This window comes from Myxocyprinus asiaticus, chromosome 2 (assembly GCF_019703515.2).
Source record: "Myxocyprinus asiaticus isolate MX2 ecotype Aquarium Trade chromosome 2, UBuf_Myxa_2, whole genome shotgun sequence".
Classification (NCBI taxonomy): Eukaryota; Metazoa; Chordata; class Actinopteri; order Cypriniformes; family Catostomidae; genus Myxocyprinus; species Myxocyprinus asiaticus.
This window is the reverse complement of record NC_059345.1, coordinates 26,793,336-26,819,834: the sequence shown is the minus strand read 5'-3', so window position 1 is coordinate 26,819,834 and position 26,499 is coordinate 26,793,336. Positions and strand designations below refer to the sequence as shown.

The 26,499-nt window shown below is 36.4% G+C and overlaps 1 protein-coding gene across 2 annotated transcripts; it reads left to right on the top strand.

Moving 5' to 3' along the window:
• Positions 1-3,281: 3,281 nt before the first annotated feature.
• LOC127415301 (galactose-3-O-sulfotransferase 2-like) lies at positions 3,282-26,400 on the top strand. 2 transcript variants are annotated; one of them, XM_051654018.1, is made up of 4 exons: positions 3,282-3,886; positions 16,760-16,870; positions 19,602-19,911; positions 21,510-26,400. In XM_051654018.1, the coding sequence occupies exons 2-4, from the start codon at positions 16,764-16,766 to the stop codon at positions 22,509-22,511; spliced, it is 1,419 nt and encodes a 472-aa protein (XP_051509978.1). In that variant the 5' UTR covers positions 3,282-3,886; positions 16,760-16,763; the 3' UTR covers positions 22,512-26,400. The 2 variants fall into 2 exon arrangements, with proteins under 2 accessions (XP_051509978.1, XP_051509968.1); XM_051654008.1 differs by lacking the exon at positions 3,282-3,886 and adding an exon at positions 15,819-16,097.
• Positions 26,401-26,499: the final 99 nt, after the last annotated feature.

The window sequence follows — 26,499 nt, the reverse complement described above, 5'->3', positions numbered from 1 at the left end:
AAGCAGCCAATAAGTGCCCAACATAGGTGGGAACTCCTTCAATACTGTTTAAAAAGCATCCCAGGGTGATACCTCAAGAAGTTGGTTGAGAAAATGTCAAGAGTACATGTCTGCAAATTCTAGGCAAAGGGTGACTACTTTGAAGATGCTAAAATATAACACAGTTTTGATTTATTTTGGATTTTGTTTAGTCACAACATAATTCCCATAGTTCCATTTATGTTATTCCATAGTTTTGATGACTTTACTATTATTCTAAAATGTGAAGAAAAAAAATTATAATAAAGAACAATTTTCAAAACTTTTGACCGGTAATGTATATCCATAAAAACTCACAACAAAGTCGGCACACTTTTGCTCCTACACTGTATAAAATACGTCTATTTTAACTTAAAACTTAAGTTTAACTGATGCCTTAAAGTTTTAATTAAATCAATGCAGATTTAAAAGTTATTTTCAGCTCATACTGTTTTCCCAATTCATTATTTTACATTTAGACTGTTTTTAAGACTAAATGTAAAATAATGCAATTAATTTTTTTAATTATTTTTTGTAAAAATTATTTGTAAAAATAGCTTGCAAAGCTATGTTGATTTAACTTAAAACTTTAAGGCAGAAGTTAAACTTAATTTTTCAAGTTGAAGTGCATGTACATTTTCTACAGTGTAAATAAATGTAATGAGCTCATCACATAAGCAAACGTGATGTTTCGAGCTACATGCAGCCAGGGTTGGGGAGTAACAGAATACATGTAACGGGATTACGTATTTAAAATATAAAATATAAGTAACTGTATTCCACTACAGTTTCAATTTAAATCATTGGTATTTAGAATACAGTTACATTCAAAAAGTATTTTGATTACTGAAGAGATTACTTTGCATTTTATTGTCATTTGTTTCATTTAATATTCAGTTCTTTCAGATGGAAAACATTTATACATATAAAAGATGTGATCCACAGTGTATCTGAACAGTGGTGAAACACTTTCTTATGATGTGTTTCATTCATACGAACAGACAGAGAAGTAAGTTTGAAGTAAGTTTGGAGCAGAAGAAATAGAAATAAACCTTGTGTAAATTGTCAGCTTTACGCTAAGCTAAAATGCTATTTCTAGCCATTTTACCTGCACATTACCAGGCACGATCATATTTTTTATCAAGAAAATTCACGTTAGATCATTATTTATTTTTTTCTTTCTAGTAAGATCTTAGGGCAAAAATCATATTCTTGATAATAATTTTTGTATTGTTTTCCTGTTAAAATATCTAAAAATCCTTAAAACATGATCAGTTTGATTAATCTTGTTTTAGAAACAACACTGTATATAATATTTAGGTTTTTCAGAGAATGTATTTTTAACGTGTATTTTGTCTTACTGTACTGACAGAATTTTTATAGTCAAAACAAGTGAAAAAATCTACCAGTGCTGAAGAAGTAATCAAAGTATTTAGAATACGTTACTGACCTTGAGTAATCTAACGGAATACATTACAAATTACATTTTACAGCATGTATTCTGTAATCTGTAGTGGAATACATTTCAAAAGTAATCCTCCCAACCCTGTATGCAGCATACATACAGCGTGCTACCTTCATCCAGGATATTTGTGCATTGTGCGCAAAATTTTGCCAAACCCCCTGGCACCTAGATTTAGATTTTATATATATATATATATATATATACATACATACATTATATACTGTATATGTACAAGGCATGTGTGTGTATACAGTATGTGTCTGTTTAGATATATGATGTTTATACGTAAATACTGCATGATGGTAATCAATTATGTATTATTTTTATATCTGATGTGCTAGTCAATTCAGCTGAAATACTGATGTGCCAAACAACCACAAAATCAATAAAGCAACCAACCCCAATCACAATCTCTCCATTGGCCAGCTATGTAGAAAATAATACGCTTACTAGTTTTGCTGTATGTCACCATCACCTGCTTTAATAAATCTCCTTTAAAAATACTCTCTTGTTGTGATTATTTTATAAAAATGTATGTACATTTGTTATAATTTAAGTAAAAAGAGAACATGCCAACTATCGATAACCAATCAAATGAGTGAGCTGAATCAATGTGAGGATTGTAGAATTTGCTGGCAAATAGTCCAGTTTAGCTTGTATAGTAAGGTGACCAGATTTATGAAATGAAAAACGGGGACATTTCTAGTTTAGTGGTAAATATGTAATTGAAATTTTACATGCTACTTATCTATGATTTAATAAAGGGGGACAATTCGGATGTTATGCATTTTGACCATGGTGAATGTAGTAATGTGAACTATGGTATATCATACTCTGTTGAATATATCTCAATTAAATTCTGATATGCAGGTAAAGTTGATAGTTTTTAACTGTCTTCTGTTACGAGTTCATTCTTTTCTACAGTGGATGACACTGTGGCATAAAAGTGAACTAAAACATATATATAAACAATGACTGAAAATAGGAACTATTGCATCTGACTCCACAGCACAGGGACACCTGCCCTTTGTCACACTCTTTACATCACTCTTCTCACTCTCTTCTAAAATTCCTTCTCTTATCCTATTTTCCTTCACCTTTACCTGGCACTTTCCTAAAAGTAAGACGGTAGGCTACTAATTTGCTTGAGGATTTTCAAAAGAAATTAGCTTGCATGACTACCATTTCCCTCAGCACTACAACTGAAATCATATGAAACACTTACACTATGTGTTATATCAGGGCCTGAAATTCATTTCTGAAGGGGGTATTGCCCCACTTAGATGCCTCATATTGTTGGGGATTTTTCCACTTTGTAGTCATGACACAAAGATATTCAATATTGTATAATAATAATAATTATTATTATTACACTATTTCACCTAACTGTTTCTATCAGTTATTTCATATGGACCTGTTTTTCTTAAATAATACCTTTTATTTTGATCAATTCAAAATGTGCATTATGATGCTTCTTTTCAGTCACTTGTTTCCCAGCAAGGCGCAATGTAATCTATGCTGTAATGTGCTGACTTACATTTATTGTCCTTCTTTGCAGATATTTTACTATACATAGAAATAGAGCCGCATCCCCGCGACTTGATCAATACAGTTTCTATTATCCGAAATAACTTTTAATGTTTCAATGTATTTCGCCCTAATCAGCCTCACATATCTATAGGTGAAAAGCACTTATAGTTTCTCTCTTCTGATCCCTCAAACACACACACACACACACACACACACACACTCCGCTGCGCGTCGTGACCACATTACCACTTCGGGTGTGCATTATTTTTCAACGGCCGGAGTCAATTATTCCTTACGTATTTTCACTTAGCGGACTGTTTTGAACGCACAGTAAAAACAGGGACATTTGCGGGGACAGCTCCAGTCGGGGACAGACCGTCAAACTGGGACTGTCCCCGGAAAACGGGGACGTCTGGTCACCCGCCTGTCAGATGATCTATGCTGCTACAAGGCAGATATCAGTAGTCAACCGAACCATTTTGAACTGGAACTTTTGTTTAAAGATTAATAAATGTATAAGCCCTTAACAAATATTTAAAACAGGACTAACTATCGCAAGAGAGGCGCAAGTAATGGTGACGGTGAGAGCTGAAGCTGTCTGTGACGCTGACGGATCGAGAGGGAGGCGCAGGCCGAGTGAGAGCTGCCTGCGGCGGTGGCAGGTCGTGTGATAGCCGAGTGAGAGCTGACTGCGGCGGTGGCAGCTCTCCCTGCCACGGAAAGATTTTACCCCCTCTCCAAAACTTTGTAGCATTCGGCGCCAGTTCACAGTGAGGTTGGTGCATAAGGGGAGACCCTCGCAGGCTTGATTTCATTGCATTTCGAGGAAAGGAATAACAAAACATTTATTCTGACGCTCCTGAGACATTCTGGGTGAGTAGACCTTCCATATGAATAATAATAGTGAACAAATCGATTAACAATTGCCTTAAGATTGATCTTAAATTAGGCTACTTTGTCTCTGAACTTGCGCATGCATGTGACAGCCAGTCTTCCAATTTTGAGGACGCCGGGGTTTGAATTTTTATAGAGGAAAATAGAGCAGTCCGACTCCGAAAACATACGTCCTGTGCAATGCTTTTCACAGTCACTGCTACAACTGTTTACCTTTTACGGAAACCACAGTAGGGATTTGCAGCACATGCTCTACGAGAAAGTCATGTTACTTTACTTACTTTATTCAGACATTGTTTTTTTTTACATGTACTTTTGTCTTGAATACATATTGGGTAATCATATGGGCTAATGATATACACCCTAAAGCGCTTTTCTGTTGCCATAGTCATCCCAATTAAATAGATTATTGGGTCGATTAGTGAGGGTAAGCTTGTTTAGCAGCAAACAAATTTGTAAAGCAGTGGTTTGGCCTCATGAGAAAAGCCTTTGAAACAAGGCTGGATGTTGTAAAATTAAGAAAAGTTTGTTGATTGAGGTTTCAGATTTTCCACACGATTCTTTAACATGCAGCTCTCAACTTTTAGATAAAACAAAGTACTACCAACTGATGTCTTGCTCTCCAGTTTGGTTTCAATAAGGGACTGTCTCTCTCACAGTTAGCTTAAAAAACTTGACTGAAAGTACTGTGCAAAGAGACTTTAGCCTATGGAATGAAATCAGTCTTCCATCTGTGTAATAATAATAATAATAAAACTTGTGAAAGGCGGCATTATTTCATGAACTAGGTATGCCAGATGGTAAAACAATTATGTGACCACATTCTGTTTACAATGCAAAAAAAAAAAAAAAGTCATGCACATTCCACAAAAAAATAAAAAATATAAATACATAAAAAATAAAAATAAAAATATATTATTTTTTATAAGAAAATAATAATAATAAAAAAATAAGGCATTTTGTTAGCTGTGTGCTTGGCTGCCAGAAAAAGTGTCAGCACTGGCTGTGTGCCACATAACACATTGGTATTACTTTTGTTTTATCATATGAGCAATGCAATTGCTATTTGCTTGTCCTGACATTTGTATTGTAAATTTAGCCCCATTGTGCTTGCTGAGTCTGTCTCTGAGCTTTCTTGCATAAATGTAATGATAAATAATAGACACGCACACTAACAGTGACATATCTCGCCTTGGTCAAATATTAATATTGTGATTGGAGAAACTGGGGCAGTGATGTTAGGCCTGCATCCATCTTACTTGGCTGGTTTATGGAGATTCTGCATCAATAGGCATGAAAGAGTAAGAGAAGTTGCTTTCTTTCTTTACTGAACTTCTCTTTTGATGACCGATGTTGGGATTTGAGATAGAGAAAACTAGCTCAAAAGCATTAAAAAAGGTTGACTCTTACATTAATTTCATATATCCATAGGAGGATTCAAGTCAAGCCTTAGAGTTGCTTTTGACCTTTTCACATTCTCCTTGGTGAAGGAAATACTACGAGACTACTTATGAGCTCTCAAATGCTTATTATGTTCTTTATATTAGATGCATTAAATGGCAATATACTACTGCAGCAAATGCTTGCATTTGCAGATTGTTTCAACTAATAGGGCCATCTTGATTTGAATGCTACAGATATTAGTTTAATATACAGTACCTTAACATTATTCTGGCTATAGCTTGTCATCTGAATTATTGTATTATATGCTGCAGTCTAGTCTACTAAACAGTGTGCAGTGGGGTAGCATAGATGAAGTTGCTAACAGTCATTTTACTGTGTGAAATGTCACAGTCAAAACCATAGTTTTTTTTTTCATTCAGAGATGCTAGCAAAAAATTTGTGGGTTCTTTACTAAGTACATGTGAACCAGAGACTGATCAGTGTGATAGATTCCAGACATACGTCATTCGGGGAGGGGGGCATTGTCTTGTGACCCGATTATATGACATAAGAACAACAACCGTGAAAATAATCCAAACTCTGATTTTAATAAACTAGCGCCATTTAAGCACAAAAAACAATGATCTTGGTATATAAACTGCCAGGCCAAAAAAAAAAAAATGCAGTTTGGATTTAAATAAGCAGATACTTAAGAGCCTATGATTAGATCATTATTGCAGTGATTAATATGTTTCAGCTGGCAACAATTCTCCCTAACTGATTCAGTGTGTAGCTTCCCATTTCTTAAACAACCATGTCGGATGACGTATCCCGTGGTCGTGGAAAAGATGTTACTGTGTTTCAGAAGGTGCAAATTATTGGCGTGCATCAAGCAAAAAAAAAAAAAAAAAACACTAAGGAGATTGCTGAAATCACTGGAATTGGGTTAAGAACTGTCCAACGCATTATTGAAACCTGGAAGGATAGTTGTGAACCGTCAGCTTCGTGGAGGAAATGTGGTCAGAAGAAAATGAATGATTGTGATTTGAGATCACTAAAATGCTTGGTGAAGTCACATTGTAAAAAATGACAGTTTATGTTTAATAGTGAAAGTAAGAGCATTTCCACATGCACAATGCAACGAGAACTAACAGGCTTGGGACTAAACAGCTATGTGGCCACAAGAAACCCACTTGTTAGTGAGGCTAATTGGAAAAAAACAACTTCAGTTTGCTAGGGAGCATAAAGTTTGGACTGTGGCGCAATGGAAAAAGGTAATGTGGTCTGATGAGTCCAGATGTACCCTATACGAAAGTGATGGGCGCGTCAGGGTACGAAGGGAAGCGCATGAAGCGATGCACCCATCATGCATAGTGCCCACTGTACAAGCCTCTGGAGGCAGTGTTATGATCTGGGGTTGCTTCAATTGGTCAGGTCTAGGCTGAGCAATGTTATGCAGCAATAAAATGAAGTCAGCTGACTACCTGAATGTTCTAAATGATCAGGTTATTCCATTAATGGATTTTTTAATTCCCTGACGGCACGGGCATATTCCAGAGCGACAATGCCAAGATTCATCTGGCTCAAATTGTGAAAGAGTGGTTCAGGCAGCATGAGGAATCATTTTCACACATGAATTGGCCACCACAGAGTCCTGACCTTAACCCCATTGAAAGTCTTTGGGATGTGCTGAAGAAGACTTTATGGAGTGGTTCGACTCTCCTGTCATCAATACAAGATCTCGGCCAAAAAATAATGCAACTCTGTATGGAAATAAATGTTGTAACATAGCAGAAGGTTGTCTAAACAATGCCATGACGAGTGCACTGTAAACCCTGAAGTTGTCATTTCTGTAAAAATCAAGTTGTCTTAATTAAGTATTACTTGAAATGTCAAGTTTTGGACTCATAACTCAAATATTTAAATTCATTGAACTTATTTTTCTTAAAATCCACAGACTTAAGATTTGAAGTGTTAATAACTACTGAGTACAAAATTGAGGCTATGGGGAATACCCACAATCCCTTGCTGCTTGAATTATGTTTCTGTCAGGGTTGTGTGTGTTTGTTTATGCTTGGTCTCATGCTACATGCCATGTTTTCACCAGACCACGCCCCACACCTTGTTTCACCATGTTTCCATGTCCTGCCACGTAACGACGTTAAGTTGCCACACCCCCCCCCAGCTCCCTCTTGAACTTTGTGTTTTTGTTTTGGGGCGTCGGGAGCCGCCCCTAGAGGGGGGGGATATGTAAGGTTTGTTTGTGTTTGTTTATGTTTTTCATGTCTTTTATTTTGAAAGTTTAGTTCCTGTTCCTGTTCCATGTCATGTGGTTCCCTGGTCATGTGATTTCATGTTTCCCTCCATGTTCACGTGTCTTGCTATCATTGGTTTATTGTCTTGTTACCTTGTTATCAGTTCTGTCTTGTCATTGGTTATCATTGTCATGTTTCTCCCTTGTCCATGTATTTAAGCCTCATGTTTGCCATTGTCCATTGTCATGTATTGTGAATGTAACATTGTAGGATTGTTCATGTCATGTCAAGTTTAGTCAAGTCAAGTTACGTCAAGTTCATGTTTTTGTATTTTGTTCACGTTTGGAGTTATAGGTTTTGGATTTCACGATTGTTAATAAAACTGCACTTGGGTTCATCACACATCATTGTCATTGCCAGCAACAACGTTACAGAATACTTGACCGACCAAAATGAACCCAGCAATCCAGCTTCTTCGTTTATGCCAGGGGAATTGTCCCCTGGAGGATTATGTCTCGGAGTTTTGTGGAGTTTTGTGGTCTTTGCTACCTTGTCGATTTTAACGAGATTGCCCTCTGTTTTTGCTTTGGACTGTTTTTGCTTTGGACTGAATGAGCCAATCTCTTCCCTGATGCCAGGCGATCAGATTACTCACAGCCTGGCTCAGTATATTGACCTTGCCCTACTAATATGTGGTTTATCGCTCAGTGCGGGGGAGGTGGACACCAAACCAGAGTTCTACGTCATGGCTGCCGAGCCAGAGTCCCACGTCATGGCCGCCGTGCCAGCGTCCCACGTCATGGCTGCCGAGCCAGCATCCCACGTCATGGTTGACGAACAAGCGTCCCACGTCATGGTCGACGAGCTTGCGCCACCTTCTGGCCCGGATCCTGAGTCTGCTCCATGCCATGTCACAGCCACACCTGAGTCTACCCCATGCCATGTCACACCTCGGCCTGCTCCATGCCATGTCACAGCCGTGCCTGAGCCTGCTCCAGGCCATGTCACAGTGGCGCCTGAGCCTGCTCCATGCCATGTCACAGCTGCGCCTGAGCCTGCTCCATGCCATGTCACAGCCACGCCTCAGTCTGCTCCATGCCATGTCACAGCCACGCCTCAGTCTGCTCCATGCCAAGTCAAAGCCACGCCTGAGACTGCTCCATGCCATGTCACAGCTAAGCTTCAGTGCTCCACGCCATGTTTTCACCAGACCAGGCCCCACACCTTGTTTCACCATGTTTCCATGTCCTGCCACGTAACGACGTTAAGTTGCCACGCACCCCCCCCCCCCAGCTCCCTCTTGAACTTTGTGTTTTTGTTTTGGGGCATCTGGAGGGGGGGATATGTCAGGGTTGTGTGTGTGTATGTTTATGTTTTTCATGTCTTTTATTTTGAAAGTTTAGTTCCTGTTCCTGTTCCATGTCATGTGGTTCCCTGTCATGTTTCCCTCCATGTTCATGTGTCTTGCTTTTATTGGTTTATTGTCTTGTTACCTTGTTATCAGTTCTGTCTTGTCATTGATTATCATTGTCATGTTTCTCCCTTGTCCATATATTTAAGCCTCATGTTTTGCCATTGTCCATTGTCAGGTATTGTGAATGTAACATTGTAGGATTGTTCATGTCATGTCAAGTTTAGTCAAGTCAAGTTACGTCAAGTTCATGTTTTTGTATTTTATACACGTTTGGAGTTTGGATTTCATGATTGTTAATAAAACTGCACTTGGGTTCATCACACGTCATCGTCATTGTCATTGCCAGCAACAACGTTACAGTTTCCTTGGTCAGAGGGAACAGATTGGGGAATTTAAATAATTGTTATTAAGAATTAATAGATGTTTTAGCTCTTTTGTTGTATTATTTATGCTTTGTTGCAAATAGTTGTTTGGTGTATTGTCACCATTAAGGTGATCTGTGTCTCTTTGGTCAAGTTGGACCCTGGTTACACTATCTCAGTTCTCTTTGTGCATGTGCAGCTGAAGTGCATATAATTATTTAATAACTGACCTAGAATCAGTTATCATCTTTATTTGAGCTGTGCTGTTGTTTGATCTAAAATTGAATCAATTCAATTCAAACGTACAACAGTAGAAACAACATTTAAATTCAAATCTGAGTTGTCTGCTTGCATGTAGTTAACTCAACTTAAATAGTTAAGTTCACTCTATTTGAAAACCAAGTTAAATGAACTTAACTACTCAAGTTTTGGGAGACCCCAACAAGTTTACTCAATCAAATGAGTGCAATGAACTTATTAGGGTTTTCAGTGTAGAACAAAATGTACAGTATATAAACCAATCAAATTTTAGAGATATGGTTGCATGGCTCCAATCTAAACAAATAACTAATAATTTTCTAAATGTTTTCATTTTGCTCCTAAAATGAAACATTTAGGAGCAAAATGACAGAATTACTCAATGCAGACGATTGTGCAGAGGTGCAGAAGATGCATCAAACTCTGTTTTATGCTTTACCATGGTTAGAAGATCAGCTAGCATGTGGAATGGTTGCAGAAGACTTTGCTGTACAGTGTACTAGTGCATACATAGTAGTTGAATTTGTGCCTCAGTACACTGTGAAAAAGGGACATAAAGGAATGGATTAGTGTTTCTTACAGGATTCTATTTACCAGACCAGTATGTACTGATTATTTTAGTCAACACCCGAAAATAATCTTTCTGTGCCATGTTACATGTTTTGTTTTGTACTGAATTCAATAAAAAGTGAAATGCTGCTAATGATCAAAGTTTTTGATAAAGTTATATAAACTAGGGTGTTTTTCTAGTTGTAATTTGTATACATTTGTGTAAACATTTGATGCTGTCAGTCTCATCATGTCACCCACCTTAAAGTTTTACTGCCAAAGAAAATTCTGTTTTACAGGTGAAGTAACCTACAATTGGGTTTAATTATGCTAGACAATAAACAATATTTTTTTTGTAACATAATTTAATGTATTTTCAATGTTAACTAAGTAACTGCTCCTACGGCTGCAAAAAAAATCATTCATACTGATTCAAACTGTACATTTGTTTGTATTATTCACAGCATTGGCTCATAAGAGTTATTCGTTCATTAATTAGACCAGTCATTCCCAAACTGGGGTCTGCACATGCTCTGTAAAGCACTCGTGTCTCGTGGTGAATGCAGCTGCCTGCGCTTCAAAATGTCCCTCTTGATGCGATATGAATGTAAACAAAGCCATTAATGTATTAGGAGGGTGTAAACAGACGGGAAAATTCTGCTGCTGTTACTGAAAACTTAAAGCACTGTTTATTCTTTTCTCTATTTTATTACTCTATTTTATTACTAGCTCTTGAAAAATTAGGCCTGCTTGAAAACTTGAAGCAATGTTTACTAGAAACACTTGAAGGCTAAATTATTTTAATTTAATTAGTTAATATCAGTATTAACCTTTTTAAATAAAGGTGTTTTCAACTGCATATTTGTTTTCAGTGGTTGGGGTGCTGTGGGAAAAAATACTATAAAGGGGGGCCGTAGTTTAAAAAAGTTTGGGGACCACTGAATTAGACATCACATGTTGCATCGTGTTCATTGTTGCCTGCTGGATTGCTTTGCAGGAAAGACTGGCACGTGCTCTAAAGGTGTAATCATTACCTCCTCATCAGATTAGATTTGATAAAACTGCATATTGATGCAAAGAAAATATTCCTGTCTGATTTTAAATTTTAAATTTTAATATTTTTGTTGCATTTGCTACCATTATTGTTTGTAGCCCTGGGTTACTCTTAGAGCTGGGGTTAGGAGATTGAACAACATATAATGTCCCTTTTATTTGAGGGGTATATTACTTTTAGGGTTAGGGATAGTGTTAGGGTTGTGAGTGGTTGGTAGAAATGTTGCCCCAGGACAAGCGCAGTATGTTGATCCAGAAACATCACCTATTTGGCTAAATTATATCATGCAACTATGGTTTTCGTTGTAAATTTGTTCTATTTTGTATAATGAGAACTGATGTTTTAATTATTTCTGGCACTGATCAGTAAGTTAACATTTGACTAGTCAGCATGCATCAGTTAAAATGGTAATGACAACAGAATGCACAGTGACAACTGAATTACTACTTACAAGGTAGTTTTAGAAGGGTTCTACAAAGAAAACCATACAATATGCTATGTTATATCTAATGTTTGTAACGATGAAAGTCTTATTACATATCAAATTAAAGTTATTTAAAAAAATGTAATTATTATATTTGCCCACATTTAGAAATGTCCTTCATGGGTTCTTGGGGTGAAAAATAGGGTGGGCTGTAATGGAATACATGTAACTGCGTTACATATTCAGAATAAAAAACTGTATTCAGCCTCCTTTACGTTTTTAAGCACCTGTATTCAGAACACAGTTACTTTATAACATTTTGTTAGAATACTTCTAGAATATTTCTCTCATAATGAACACAAAATGGGGCAGAAAGAAACAAAATCTTGTTAATCAAGTGAGAAACTTTTTTTTAACAGCGTTGCACACTTGTCCTCTCACTCTCTCTTCCCCAGAGTAGCTGCAGTGTGTGAGCAGTCTTGCCAGGGGGTCATGTCAAATTGGGCTCATTTGAAGACACAATCGCAGGTTAAAACTATAGCATCGGGAGTTGTGGTTTTTTGGGATACTTTAAAAATGGACTGCGGTCACCAAAAGGTTTGATGGTAGACACTAGATTATGCAAATACAACATCTTAGTCATGTAAAATGATTCGGGGATTGAATATCTGGCAACCACTGGAATACTGCTATCAGTGCACTCTCAGCTGTGCAACAGAATCAATACAGCCACATTTTTACACAAATATTATATTTGAGTGCATGATACATTGTTTCCTGTGATTGTAATTGCTGTGTAAATACATTTATTTAACACCAAACTAAATGATTCATAAAAAAATCTAAAACTGACAAAGAAAATCAAAGAAATAAAAGAATTAAAAGCACCCAAAAAATGAAAGTGTCGGTAATAAAAGAAGTACAAAATACACCGATCACCCACAACATTAAAACCACTTGCCTAATATTGTGTAGGTCCCCCTCGTGCCGCCAAAACAGCGCCAACCCGCATCTCAGAATAGCATTCACTGACGATTACTGTATTTTCATTATTGATTTTTTGTTTTTGTTTTATGATATGTATATTTTATCAATTAGTTGTTACAGCTCAGGTGATAACCCTTTGAAAGCTTAGGCATGCAGCCCATCACATTTTTAAAATACTTGTTGTTGCTGAATTTCAATCATTAATTGAAAATATGTGGTGCAGTTAAAAAAAAATATGCTAGTGGATTTCTGTTGTTCTCTAAGCTATGAATCACATTTGCCCACATTCCTCATTATCATAAAAGTTCAACGCATTCTTTCTTTGTTAAGAGTGCATGGTTCCCGCATAACTATGTCACTGTGCTACTCTTAACTAGTTTAAAATTCCTCTCCACTGCTCTTAAATAATTGAGGAGCTGAGATCCAGTTTTAACACTTATGGACTTTTATGAATCACATGTATTATTAATTTTGTCCTTGGGCCGTATGTATAAAGCTGCTTAGAGAAAAATTATAATCTTAAGTGTGTAAAAATTCTAAGAATGATGGAATTTTGCTCTTATTCCTTGAATTAATAATACATGTGATTCATAAAAGTCCATAAGTGTTAAAACTGGATCTCAGCTCCTTAATTATTTAAGAGCAAGGACATTTACTTGGGCCGTATGTATAAAGCTGCTTAGAGGCTTTCAAAGGGTTATCACCTGAGCTGCAACAACTAATCGATCAAATATACATATCATAAAACAAAAGAAAATTCAATAATGAAAATACAGTAATCGTCAGTGAATTTCATTATGAATAGTTGGATATCTGTGATCTAGAATGGAGAACCACTTACTTTACAGTACAAAAAAGGTGTTCTATGGGAAAAAAATAATCACCATTTGAGAATGGTATGGAGTTGCAGCGGAAAAGAGCACGAGCCAAGCATTCGATTGCTTTATATCAATTTATATCAATAAAAGTGATTTGATTTGATTTGATTTATATAAAACGTTTTTTTAGAATCTCAAATGGTTTCATGTGGGGTGTCAGGTGCTTTGACAGATTCCTTCTGCTATTTAATTAGCTTCAGAGATGTTTATCCCCAGCCCATAACTTACATTTACCTGATATATTCTTATTTGTAAATATTACAATATTGCAAATATTATATGAACTCAAAAGTCATGCAAGTTTACATTTCCATTTCGCAAAACAGCTTGTCCTAACAGCAGAGAGTCATACACTCAAAATAGATACTTTACGGAGTAAGTGCCCGCCTTTGAATGTCAACCAAACAGAGCGCAACGTGCAGAGAGGGACCACATTATTTTTGACAAAAATATTGATTATGATTAAATATTTGTTGCTGAATGTCAAATTTACCTGAAAATGTAACTGTCATATCTGAAAAATCTTAATGGCCCTAAAAAATAGGCTTACATTTTTTTTATATGAACAATATCATTTCTTATTTATTTCTTTTGATTTTAGAGTAAAATAGGAATCACCCATTTCCTGCCAAAACCACAGACAGAACTTTCGGAATTACAGAATTTTATTGTTGTGAATAAAATTGGTATGTCAGTACGCAGATAGCACACGTACATCTCCTAGATGATTTAGATCTTTTTATTTGGAAAGCATCACATTCTAATTAACGTCTGATAAACATTTGAAAAAGATCAGATTTACAAACATTCTAAATCATAAACATCTCAAAGACATCTGATTAATGTCTTATTGATATCCGAGACATACTTATTGATATACATCTATCAAACAACATAAAAAATACATCTTCAAGATGTAAAAACACACATTAAATAGACGTCTGGGTGATGTACGTGTGCAACCAGGGATGAGTAATTTAGGTGTCAAATAAAGAGAAGAGTAGACTGTACTTAACCCTTCCTGTTTCATAATTACGTGTTACTTTCTCAAAAAGGTTTACTAACTTAATAGTCTTTATTCACATTAACACCATCTTTGATTTTTGATGTGAATGAAAACGAGGCTGTGAGGGATAGAGTAACAGGCTCTTCAATGGCATGCACAGGATAAAGCTGTAAAAGTTCCTAGATCACATCACATTTAACACAAATCATGAAAGATGTTTCCTTTTTTTTTTTTTTTTTTGTACAATGCTTCATCAGCAGAACAACCCAAAACACTTTAAAGGGATAGTTCATCCAGAAATGAAAATTCTCACATCATTTACTCACCCTCATGTCATCCTAGATGTGTATTCCTTTGTTCTGCTGAACACAAACAAAGATTTTAAGGATATCTCAGCTCTGTATGTCCATACATTGCAAGTGAATGGTGACCAAAGCTTTTAAGCTCCAAAAAGCACATAAAGGCAGCATGAGAATGAATCCATATGACTCCAGTGGTTTTTGAAGCGATCCACTTGATTTTGGATGAGAACAGACCAAAACATAACTCCTTTTTCACTGTACATCTTGACAGCAGTCTCCATGGCGATCATGATTTCAAGCTTGATAACACTTCCTAGCGCCATCTAGTGCTCTGTGAATGCATCAAGCACTAGGAAGTGTAATCGAGCTTGAAATTATGATCGTGCCTAAAGACTGCAATGGCAAGATGTACAGTGAAAAAGAAGTTACATTTTGGTATGTTCTCACCCAAAACCAACGGGCTTGCTTCAGAAGACATGGATCAAACCACTGGAGTCTTATGGATTACTTTAATGCTGCCTTTATGTGTTTTTTGGAGCATCAACTTTTTATTCACCATTCACTTACATTATATAGACCTACAGGACTGAGATACTCTTCTAAAAATCTTCGTTTGTGTTCAGCAGAAGAAAGAAAGTCATACACATCTGGGATGGCATGAGGGTGAGTAAATGATGAGAGAATTTTCATATTTGGGTGAAGTGTCCCTTTAAACAACAGTACAACACATTGAAGAGACGGCAAGTCTAGCCCTCACAGCATCGTTGTTATTCCCGTCAAAAAATAAAGACTGACTGTACGTGAATAAGTTCTATAGCAATCTCATGGTAATGATAGATGTTGTTGTTCGCTTTTCTGCACCATTTACAGTGAATTCCGCCTTACCGTCTCTTACCGCTTGCGAGCATAAAGCCTACGTGACGTCACCTCGACTCACATAGCATCAATCTGGTCCCAAAACACCCGCCCACACTGATACTGTGACTCTCTCTCTCTCTCTCTCTCGCTCTCTCTCTCTCTCTCTATCTCTAAAAACAAAGCAGTCCCTTTTCTCCGTCCAATCCATCTGCTGTCTTCTGGAAGCTGAAGCAAAGCACATGCATGCCAAGCAAACGAGGAATTTAACGCACTTGACGGCAATCCCGCAGTATTTTGTTAACACGATATGCATTGATGGGTCAGTTACATTACATAGACGTCGTCGGGCGGTCTTGAAAGGCATCGGCCGAGGTGTCCGAGATGCACTGTGGCTATTGCGAAGCGCTGATTTATAGTGATACCGGCCGGGTTTTATCATGGTTTGCAGAAGGTCATCTCGGTAAGTGTGTCCTGCTCAGAGAAGCAGCAAACAGCGGCGACGGGCACCGGCCGCTCGGCGCAATCTGTGATTTATGAGAGCGGCTGCCTGTCTTTGTCCGACTGAATTCTGCTACACCGTTTTGAAAACAAAGGCCATGTTTTTACCACTTTACCTTCTTAAACCAGGATGTATCAGGGCTGCATAATTTTCCCCTGCAGCTGTATTCATGCAAACAAATTGCAGTTTACACTGATGCATAAATTGGTTTGTATTAAAACCTGTTTGGCAGTGTAGGTTACAGGTTAACCAGGCATGTGATTTAGTTCCTTTATAAGCTTTTAAGAACAGCATTCATGTAGTTCTGCATTGAATATTACTAGAAACGCTTTTTACACGCACAGTGCCTATTGTTTTGACAAAGAGCATCAACAAATGACAACAAATACATGAACCTGTGCTTGTTGCCTTTTGTTTCGCTCTCATATCTAATATCTTCTATTTTTTCTGCCACTTGTCTTTGTCTCACAATCTCACCTTTTGTTTTATAATAAGGGCTTCCCATTTCATCCCCATTCCACACTTTACCTATTTCACATGCTCTTTTTTTTATTAACATCTCACTCTCCTGCTACATTGTACTATTTCACAAGCAAGACTAATAGTCCTTCTCTTGATCATAGGAGAATGCGGTGGCTGGGATGTTATCGGCTGGGGCCCATGTGGAAAGCACTCCTTGTATTTGTTGTTATTGCTTTTGCAGGGCAGCTCCTGGGAGTCATCTTCAATAAGAGGTAAGAAAATGTTTCCATTCCTTGGTTCATTCCTTCACAAGTACACTGAACATTTTTTTAATGCTAAAGTTTGTGCTTCATGTGGTAACTAAATCTAAATAAGCTGTTCACTAATAATCCCTGAATCAACCCGACTACATTAGGTTACACTGACAAAACTAATTTTAAGGGTTAGATCAGCACTGTAAAAAATTGCTGTAAATTTATGGCCAGATTCCTACAGCAATCTACTGTGATTCTTAAATACAGTAGTTTGCTGTTAAACATGTTGCATTCTGGGAGATCAAGAGCAGGCTCACTGTGAAGTGACTAGTTTTACAGTAAATAGCTGTTCTATGCAAGGCATTAGGGGAAAATTAACATTTAAAATCATGATATCATCTTGGTGAAAACTTGGTGACATTTTGAAACATATATTTTACACCCCCCCCCCCCCCCCCATGAAAATTGTAGTTTGTGGCACATAGTTAGTGTTCATGATGTTTCTGACCAACACCTCTGTTCTTTATCATCTCACATCAGCCTTCACTAGTCTGTCTAATTAGAAGTAAAAAAAAAAAAAAGAAGAAAAAAAAAAAGAAAAATCAACCTTAGAAGCAATGTACATATTAAATGTGTATTCTTTCATCAAAACAGTGTATTTTTTATTTTTTTTTATGAAAAAAACAACAACAATCTGTACACAGTAAAATAACAGTATAGCACTGCATTGTGGGTTATAATGGTGAAATACCCATAAGCCTTTGCGCTTGAATAAGTATGTGTGCTTGCAATGCATTGGAGCTACAAAAAAAAAAATACAAAATTATTTATTCAGACTTAACAGAAGGCTTAGTTTAATTAGTGTTGTTGTTTTGTTATCAATAGTTGTGTTTTGATTGAAGTCACCATTATGGCGATTAGTGATCTCTTGAGCTGGCACCTTGGACCTTCTTTATTATTATATTATGTTCTTCCAGCCAGTCAATTTATGTTTAAGTAAAACACAAGTTATTGCACTGTGCTACTTTGAAGACAAAATATAAGGTCAGACTGAATATCTGATCATACCTTGCAAATGGCACTATATGTGGCATTAGTGATGCATTACACATGAAAACATAAAAGCAAAAACAGTAAAGGATATTTCAGCAAAATGATATCAGCAAATTGAGTGTTTGATGTTTTTGATTAACTTACAACATAACTCGAGTTGTTGTCAAGACACTTATATCAACTCTCGGCATACAAAAGGCAACAGTGGTGACAATTAACAAACATTTATGTAAATAAGTAAGAGCTGAACATTAATATCCAAGTAACTTGGACTACAACAAAAACAACATCAAAATAAACCAGTAAATAGTAAAAAATTGAAGTAATTTCTTCATGCCGCAGTGCATGTAGGGAACATAGCTGTTAATTTCAATAACAGTAGATAGTATGCAGTTTGTCAGCTTCATGCTGCTAAATTACAGTTGTATACTGTAGCTGTAAAAACAGTATCTAGCTGTTAATTTCAGCAACAGCAAGACACCGTTAATTTTACAGTAACATGCTGGCAACCCTGCTGCCAGTTCTTTACTGTTTTTTGACGAGAAAATCTTTAAGAGTGAGGTAGAAATAGCTCTTTAAAGTAGGCCTATCAATTGCAGGTTACCACTTTTTACAGTGTACCTGACTTCCTCATTCCCTCTCATTTTCTGCATATATTTATGTACACCAATCTTTTAGAGGCATTGTATGGATCCATATTATTGTCATTAAACAGACTTTTAAGGAACGATATTGCTAAAATGTTTCTGGACTATTTCCTGCTACAATTTTTTGAGAGAAGAAACATACTGTAAAAGTCATCCGTGGCAAACATTTGTTTAAATGCTTTTCTGTGTGGGAAACGCAGTTCTCATAAAGCCCATATGATGCTACATTCTGTGTGATATTACACTAAAACAAGGACATGTTTGAACTTTTCTGATAACTCGCGTTTAAACTCGGCATATATTTAGCTATTCAGTATTCCATAACTGTTAGCTAATTATTTGAATCCAACATATTTAAAGGGATAGTTCCCCCAGAAATGAAAATGTTCTCATCATTTACTCACTCATGCCATCCCAAATGTGTATGACTTACTTTTTCTGCAGAACACAAACAAAGATTTGTAAGCTCTAGGCTAATCTTTTATCATCCACTCTCTTATAAATGTTTTGTTTATTATCTAATTCCATCACTTTCTTCTTTCACTTTTGCTCAATGATTTCTCTTGTGTACTCTTCATTATTAGCTACAACCTGACTGGCCTGTCTGTCTTTTTTCATTTGTATTCCATTGAGTCATGTGTTTACATGGTTTCTCTCTTAATCTATGCAGTGCGTTTTGGCTTTTGGGGGCCCCAAGGAAAGCATTGTGTGGGGCCCCCGTCAGTGTGTTCGTAACCCCCAAAACAATCCCCCACCCTTTAAGCCTTTCTCGCAGAGCACTTTCAAAGTAAAACAACGTACAGCAATATTAAGGAACGTTAGTATTTATTACTTTTTATACTGACAATCCTGGGATCAGGGGCCTTACTCAACTTGCGTAGTTTGTGTATAGGGAGGACCGGCACTTACTGCATGTCTTTTTCACATTTTTCTTTCATTGATTCTTCATTTCACTCATCATTTTCCTTAGTGGATTCAGTGTTACTTGAGAGGCTTAATTCTGCTTCACACGATCAATTTCCTGTCTCTTGTTTCTTTTTCGACATTAGCTGGATTCAGCCAGAGAGGCCTCGTTCCTTCTATGCTCTTCCCTCTGAGAATTCCCAAGGGCCCTCACTGGGATCTTGTCAGCCCCACACCCACATCATGTTCTTGAAGACTCACAAGACAGCCAGCAGTACCGTTCTCAATATCCTCTATCGCTTTGGAGAGGAGCGGGGCCTTAAATTTGCCCTGCCTGTTGGGTACCAATTCGGCTACCCACTTCCTTTTATCGCCCAGAAGGTGAAAGGGTACAGAGGTCCTCACATAGCAGAATTTGACATCATGGGTAACCATATGCGGTTCAACAAACCAGAGGTATAGCACACAATATAGCTAGCTTTTTCTTGGACAGTTCAGTGGGAATCATGCTGATTTGATAACATTAATTGCAAAATTGTACTATTTTCATAGCATCTTAATTCTTTTGGACATGCTGAAGTTAGTTTGTCCAAAACATACTTTACACAAGTAAGGGAACGGAGACTCTTCTAGCTATTTAAGCTTGATTTTGTTGTATTGTTGTAATGTTGACACAATTGGTGCTATAGCGGACATTAGTGTGAACTTCCGCTGCTATGGTGAGTTTTCTCTTTCAAGCCGACTGTTGTCATGGCAGAGCAACAGTTTGAAGAGAATATTTTATTGCAAGTAAGGCAAATTCAATACATTTATAGCAACTTACCTGAATAATAACACATTCAGTTTAATGGATGACTTTTACAGACTTTTAAAGGTAACTCTATCGCCCCCTTGAGTACTGATGTTTGTTACTGCCACAGTAATGCAAGAATGTATGGAGGCCCTAAGTGTACAGGGTGGGATTTTTTAATTTTTTTTGTAATTAGTTTTGCGTGCCCTCGCAATGGTTTGTATTCCCTTGCAGTAAGTTTTGCATGCCCTCGCAAATGTTTGCGTTCCCTCACAATAGTTTGGATTTCCTCGCTAATAATTTACCATGGTTTTACTACAGTAACCATATTTTAACCATGATAGTTGTAGTGAAACCATAGTGATACTACAGGAAAACGAAACTCTAGAAACAAAAAAATCATAGTTTTGTGGTTATTATGGTTTTACTATACAAATACAATAGTTAAACTGGTTTTACTATAGTAATATTGTAGACTGTATTAACCATTGTTTTTGGCATGTACCAAAAACAAAAACATGGTATTTGTAGTAAAACTATTATAACCACAAAATTATGATTTTTATTACCATTGTTTTCACTTTCCTGTATTATTATATGGTTTCACTATAAATATCTATAAAAAGTTTACTATAAAAAGATTATATATATATGGTTACTATAGTAAAACCATGGAAAATGTATTGCGATGGAACGCAAAACTTACTGAAAAGGAAAGTAAAACTACACTGAACAAAAATATAAGCACAACATGTGAAGTGTTGGTCCCATGTTTCATGAGCTGAAATAAAAGATCCCAGAAATTTTCCATACGCATTGATTAGATTAAATTAGGGCCTAATTAATTTATTTCAATTGCCTGATTTCCTTAAATGAACTGTAACTCAGTAAAATCTTTGAAATTGTTGCATGTTGCGTTTATATTTTTGTTCAGTATATTTCAGAAAAAAAAAATTCCCTCCCTGCCCTCTAAGGGGCTCTGTAAGAATGCAAGTTAAGCATGTACAACCGGACCATGTGTAGGCAATGCGCTGGCCAAGTGCTGAAAAGTGCATACGTATACTTGCGCGAAGTATGTTTCTGGCCTTATTTTCACAAACTGTTGAACCTATATTTATAACTTGAATAAATCAGTGATCTGAACTTTTGAGCAGAAAAAGTGTAGAAATCTGTTCTTCTATTACATTTATATTCTATCGATGAGTTTAGTCACATGATTACTTATTTCTTCAGTAATTTTATTCTCTTTTTCACCTTTTTACAGGTTGAAAAGGTCATGCCAGCTGACACCTTCTATTTTTCTATCCTTCGAGATCCTGTGGCGTTAGCGGAATCCTCCTATGCCTATTACAAAAATGTTGCCCCTGCTTTCAGGCATGCCAAGGGGCTGGGTGATTTTGCAGACAACCCCCATAAGTACTATGATCCCAGACTCCGAAACAACCATTATGCCCGCAACTTGCTGTGGTTTGACTTTGGTCTGGATAACAATGCTAACTACAGCACGCCCCTGGTCAAACGTGGTGTGGAAGCAGTGTGTCGGAACTTCAAGCTAATCCTTCTGTCTGAGTATTTTGACCAGTCTATGGTGCTGCTCCGCCATGCTCTCTGCTGGCCACTAGATGCTGTGGTTTCTTTTAGCCTAAACGCCCGACAGCAAGTGCCCAGTGGAAGGTCAGGATGGGTGGGTAAGGCTGCACCTCCAGCCCCTTTGGCCTTAACAGACAAGCAAAGACTGAAATTACGGGAGTGGAACTCCCTAGATTGGCACCTTTACCAAGCTTTCAACCTCACGTTCTGGCAGGAAATAGAGCGCTTTGGGCGTAATCGAATGGAGGCAGAGGTGGCCTTGCTTAGGACGAGACGAGAGGTCCTCGCTCGTGTCTGCTTACATGATGGCGGCCGACCTATAGAGGCCAGTCGCATCCGGGACAAGACCATCCGTCCCTTCCAGAGTGGATTAGTGAAGATCTTAGGTTATGAGCTGCAGCCTGGACTGGACAATGCAACATGGGAAGCTTGCCTACGCATGATCAGGCCTGAGATTCAGTACAAAGACTTACTGGATCTTCATCAGTTCCCTCGATCCCAGAAACCCCCAGGAGCAGATGCTTTTGCTGGAAGGCACCCAGTAAGGAGGGAGCCCTCAATATTTAGGACTGAAGACCAAGAGGGGAGGAGGTTGGTTGAGAAAGACTGGGATGGGACAGTGCTGCTTCGGAATCAATCATTAAAGCAGGTTGATTCAAAAGTAAGGCTTCGATAGTGACCCATATTTGGCTCAGCAGGGCCACTGTGCTGCACTACTAGAGGTGAAGGGATATCCAAGACTCGCAACAGAACACTTTGCCATTGGCTCTTCCTCATTTTGCCCTTCTAAACTCTTATTTTATACAATACAAGGTTTCATGGGGAAGAAAGGGGTCTATGAATTCAATGAAGTGACTGGGTTGTTAAATGGTGCAGACATGCGAAAGTTAACAATGGGTATAAGTTAGAAAATATGATGTGCTGCTATTCTGTCCATGATGAACCATGATGTATGGTACAAAAACAACTAAGTGGTTCTATGCAGTGTTTCAAATATACTGTTAAAAACACACTTTCTCACTCAGTACCAACATACACAAACGTACACATAGAATCAAATTAAATAGCAATTTGATCAAAGGAATAACATACAAATGTATTCATTTAAGTAGAATCACAGAAGCTTCACTGTCTGGCAAACAACACTAAGGAAGAATCAAACAGTACTGTTCATAGTGGCAAGGATTTGATTTAATATCTATTTATATGGGTAAATGTTCAACAGGAATTAATAGTGTGTGGATTACACTAGAAAGAGGAATACAATACACTTTGCTTTTTATCCTGCACATTCAGATTTTAGAACTGGGAAATGGTAAAAGCCACGAAAGCAGGCCTGCCATAGTCACACAAGTGGTCTATGATGCAATAAGATAAGCTATAACAACTCTTCACATGGGTCTGTGAGAATGACATCTCCAGTTTTAACACTGTGAAACAATGTTTACCATTCATGAAAGACAAAATGGACTTGTAGATTTGTATCTATCTTAATTGGGCAATACACTTCCTGTTATAGTATGTTTTCTAGAGACAAAATCTAAATAGATAGTGAATGTTCATTGGCATGGTAAATGCTGTCATGTCAGAGGCCTGTCATAGACACTTTAATGTGTCAACCAGGAAACTCCACCTCAAATTCCAAATCTTAAAAATTTTGCCTTACAATTAGTACCTTTGGGAAGCAGTGCTTTAATATAGAATCTTGCTGTATTTATTATGCGTTTATATAAATTTGTCTGTGTACCTACGGCATTTATACTTTCAAGCTAAAATGTCTTTCTTATTGTGAGTGCTGAGAAAAATTAGTATAGAAATGTGACTGGAATGCACTGTGCAAATAGCCCTATGTATGAACTGCCATCTTTTTTTGTGTAAACATTACAATGCACAGAGCAAGATGACATCTTCTGTTGCTTAATTTATTATCTTTGTTCTAATTCAAACATTATTGAGACAAGAGAAGAAAAAAAAAAACACTATATGTATGGTCATTGTTGTGTGCTTATTCATATGTTTCCTTTATTGTGTAGTTAAGATTTATATGCATGGAAATCATTCATCTGTTTAGTTGACAAACAATTTAATATTTTGACATGCATAGTAATATGATTATATAATTGCCATTTAATTAACCAGGAAATTCTCCATCTTAATTATTGACTTTCTCCACTCACAGCTTGTGTGTTTGGAACTCACATGCAATTGTTATTGATTGAAATTGCTGGTGGAGTTGTTTGACCAAATATATATATATATATATATATATATATATATATATTTGTTTTTTAAACCAAATTCCAACCTGATATAGCTTAGTGTTTTATTTTTTATTTTTTAATTCCAATAAAAAATGACTGAGAAATCAGATCAAATACATTGGGGCTACAAGAAAAGAGACTTTGTAAAAGCAAAATGCTAAAGTTTGCTGTCATTTCAATGAAAGTGTTCAGTAAATATGGCTAGGGGTGATAGAAGAAAATTTGTATTATTAAAATATATTTAACTTTTTTTTTTACTTTTGTTCATCTTATTGTAGAGAACACTCTTTAACTGATTCCGTTTAAGATTGGCAATATTGTGCTGTGTTACTTGCAAGTCATACAAATCAGGCTCGGTGTCTTCATGACTCTTTAGTTGGATTACCTGTGGTACTGCAATATAAAGATAAACCAAAGAGGTACTGATGTTTTTGTGCTTGGAAAATCTTATGAAAAAAAAATTGGCACACAGTTTTTCCTTTAAGATATTGGTTAGTAAATGAATCCTGCAGGCGCACAAAGGGGCAAACACAGATCACCTAAACTGTGCATCTTTGCAGATTTTATATACAGTAGCTGACATAAAAAATAATCTCATTAGCTAGTTAATTAAAAAGTGTGCTTTCCAAATGAAAAAGACGCTGCACTGCTCTCACAACAGCATGAACACAGTATATTAGTCAGTATGAGTTTAATTTGAACAGGACAAATAAACTCATCGGAAACATCTATTCTGCACTTTTGAGGCAATTATATTTTTCAAGTGATTTACAACATGGTGTTTCAGTTCAGTTTTCTCTTGAGTGAGATTTTTTTTTGTTTGTTTTGTTTACCGTATTTATTGAGTCTGTTTCTTAAATATATGGGGAAACCTGTGTAAATATTTAGGAGTATGGCAAATCTTACTAGGTAATACTTGTATGTTGTAAAATAAAATACAACTTTTTCAGTAATTGCAGTGAATTGACATTTATGTGTGATGAACATGTTAAAATTATTTTTTCATATGCTACCTGCTATAATCACCAGTTTATCATTCACCAGGATCTATAAGGTAACTTCTGAAAGATGCCTATTTGAAACACTATGAAGGGGCTGAAACCACATTGATAAGTCTGCATACCTCCACGTGCATTTTCTGTCTGTGCCATTATTTGTAGCTTACCAAGAACACAACTGGCACATGGAGCACTGTAAAATCTAATAAATTGACCTTAGATTTTTTTAAGGCAATTGTTTTACATGCTTTTTCTAAGTAAACATACTTATTTGAACGTAATTTTTGAAAGTAAACTTAACTTAATTTTTTAATTTAACTAGTAACAAGTAAACTTGACTTATCTGCGACTGAAGTATAATTTGTTTTTATTTAAATTGAGCACGTCTTATACAGCATTAGATAAATTATGACTGGAATCTTGGTTCGTCATATGGCACACTAGATTCTCCTCAGTACTTTTTAGTGCACATAAATCTGCATTTTTTTAAAGTACAATTGAGTAAAGAAGAATGGCTTTAACAGACTCCCAAATTCACAGGTAACACTAATCACCCTCATGGTGACTTCACACAAATCACAACTATCAACCAGCTACAACAAAACATCAATAGTTATAAGAATAAAATTAAACTATATACATTTTTAAATAACAATTATCATTTTGCTACATAAATTCCCTTGTTTTGACCAAACATACATCATTTATTAAAGCACAAGGGCTTATGGGTATTTTACACAGCCACAATTTGGTACTTGATAATTTTGAGTTAGTAGTACTCGAAGCCAAAGTTTAAAGAATGTATATATTTGAGTTATGATTCCAAAATGTGACATTTCAAGTACTGTTTAATTAGGACAGCTTAAATGTTTTTATTAATGACAACTTAAGGGTTTAGAGAGTAACGGTAACTTAATAAAACTAGTAAGAATAGTAAAAAATTAAGCTGAAGTTGAGTCAACTATTTTTTACAATTTGAGATATTTATTAGTATTTACAGTGAGCCACACATACTCCCATAAACCATTTTTATTTTATTTTATTTTTTATTTTTTTGCATGTTATGATTCAAGATTTTGGGCTTGTGTGCAGACATTCAATTCCATTAGTAAATCAAATTTGGACAGTTTAGCTAATGCATCCAAGCTCCCTTCAATAAAATATCTGAACAACAATTTTTATCGATTTTATCAATTCTGAAATCTAAAGCTTGATAGTTCACAATAAACCCATATTCACAAAGTTTGTCACTGAGAACAGATTTTAGCATTTTACCCAATTGCTTGCAATCACTGCTATACACTATTTATACACTAACACAATGACTTTAACATTTGCTCATAACTGAAACTGTGTTTTTGTTGGAGATTATTTTCACAACTGAATATATATATATATATATATA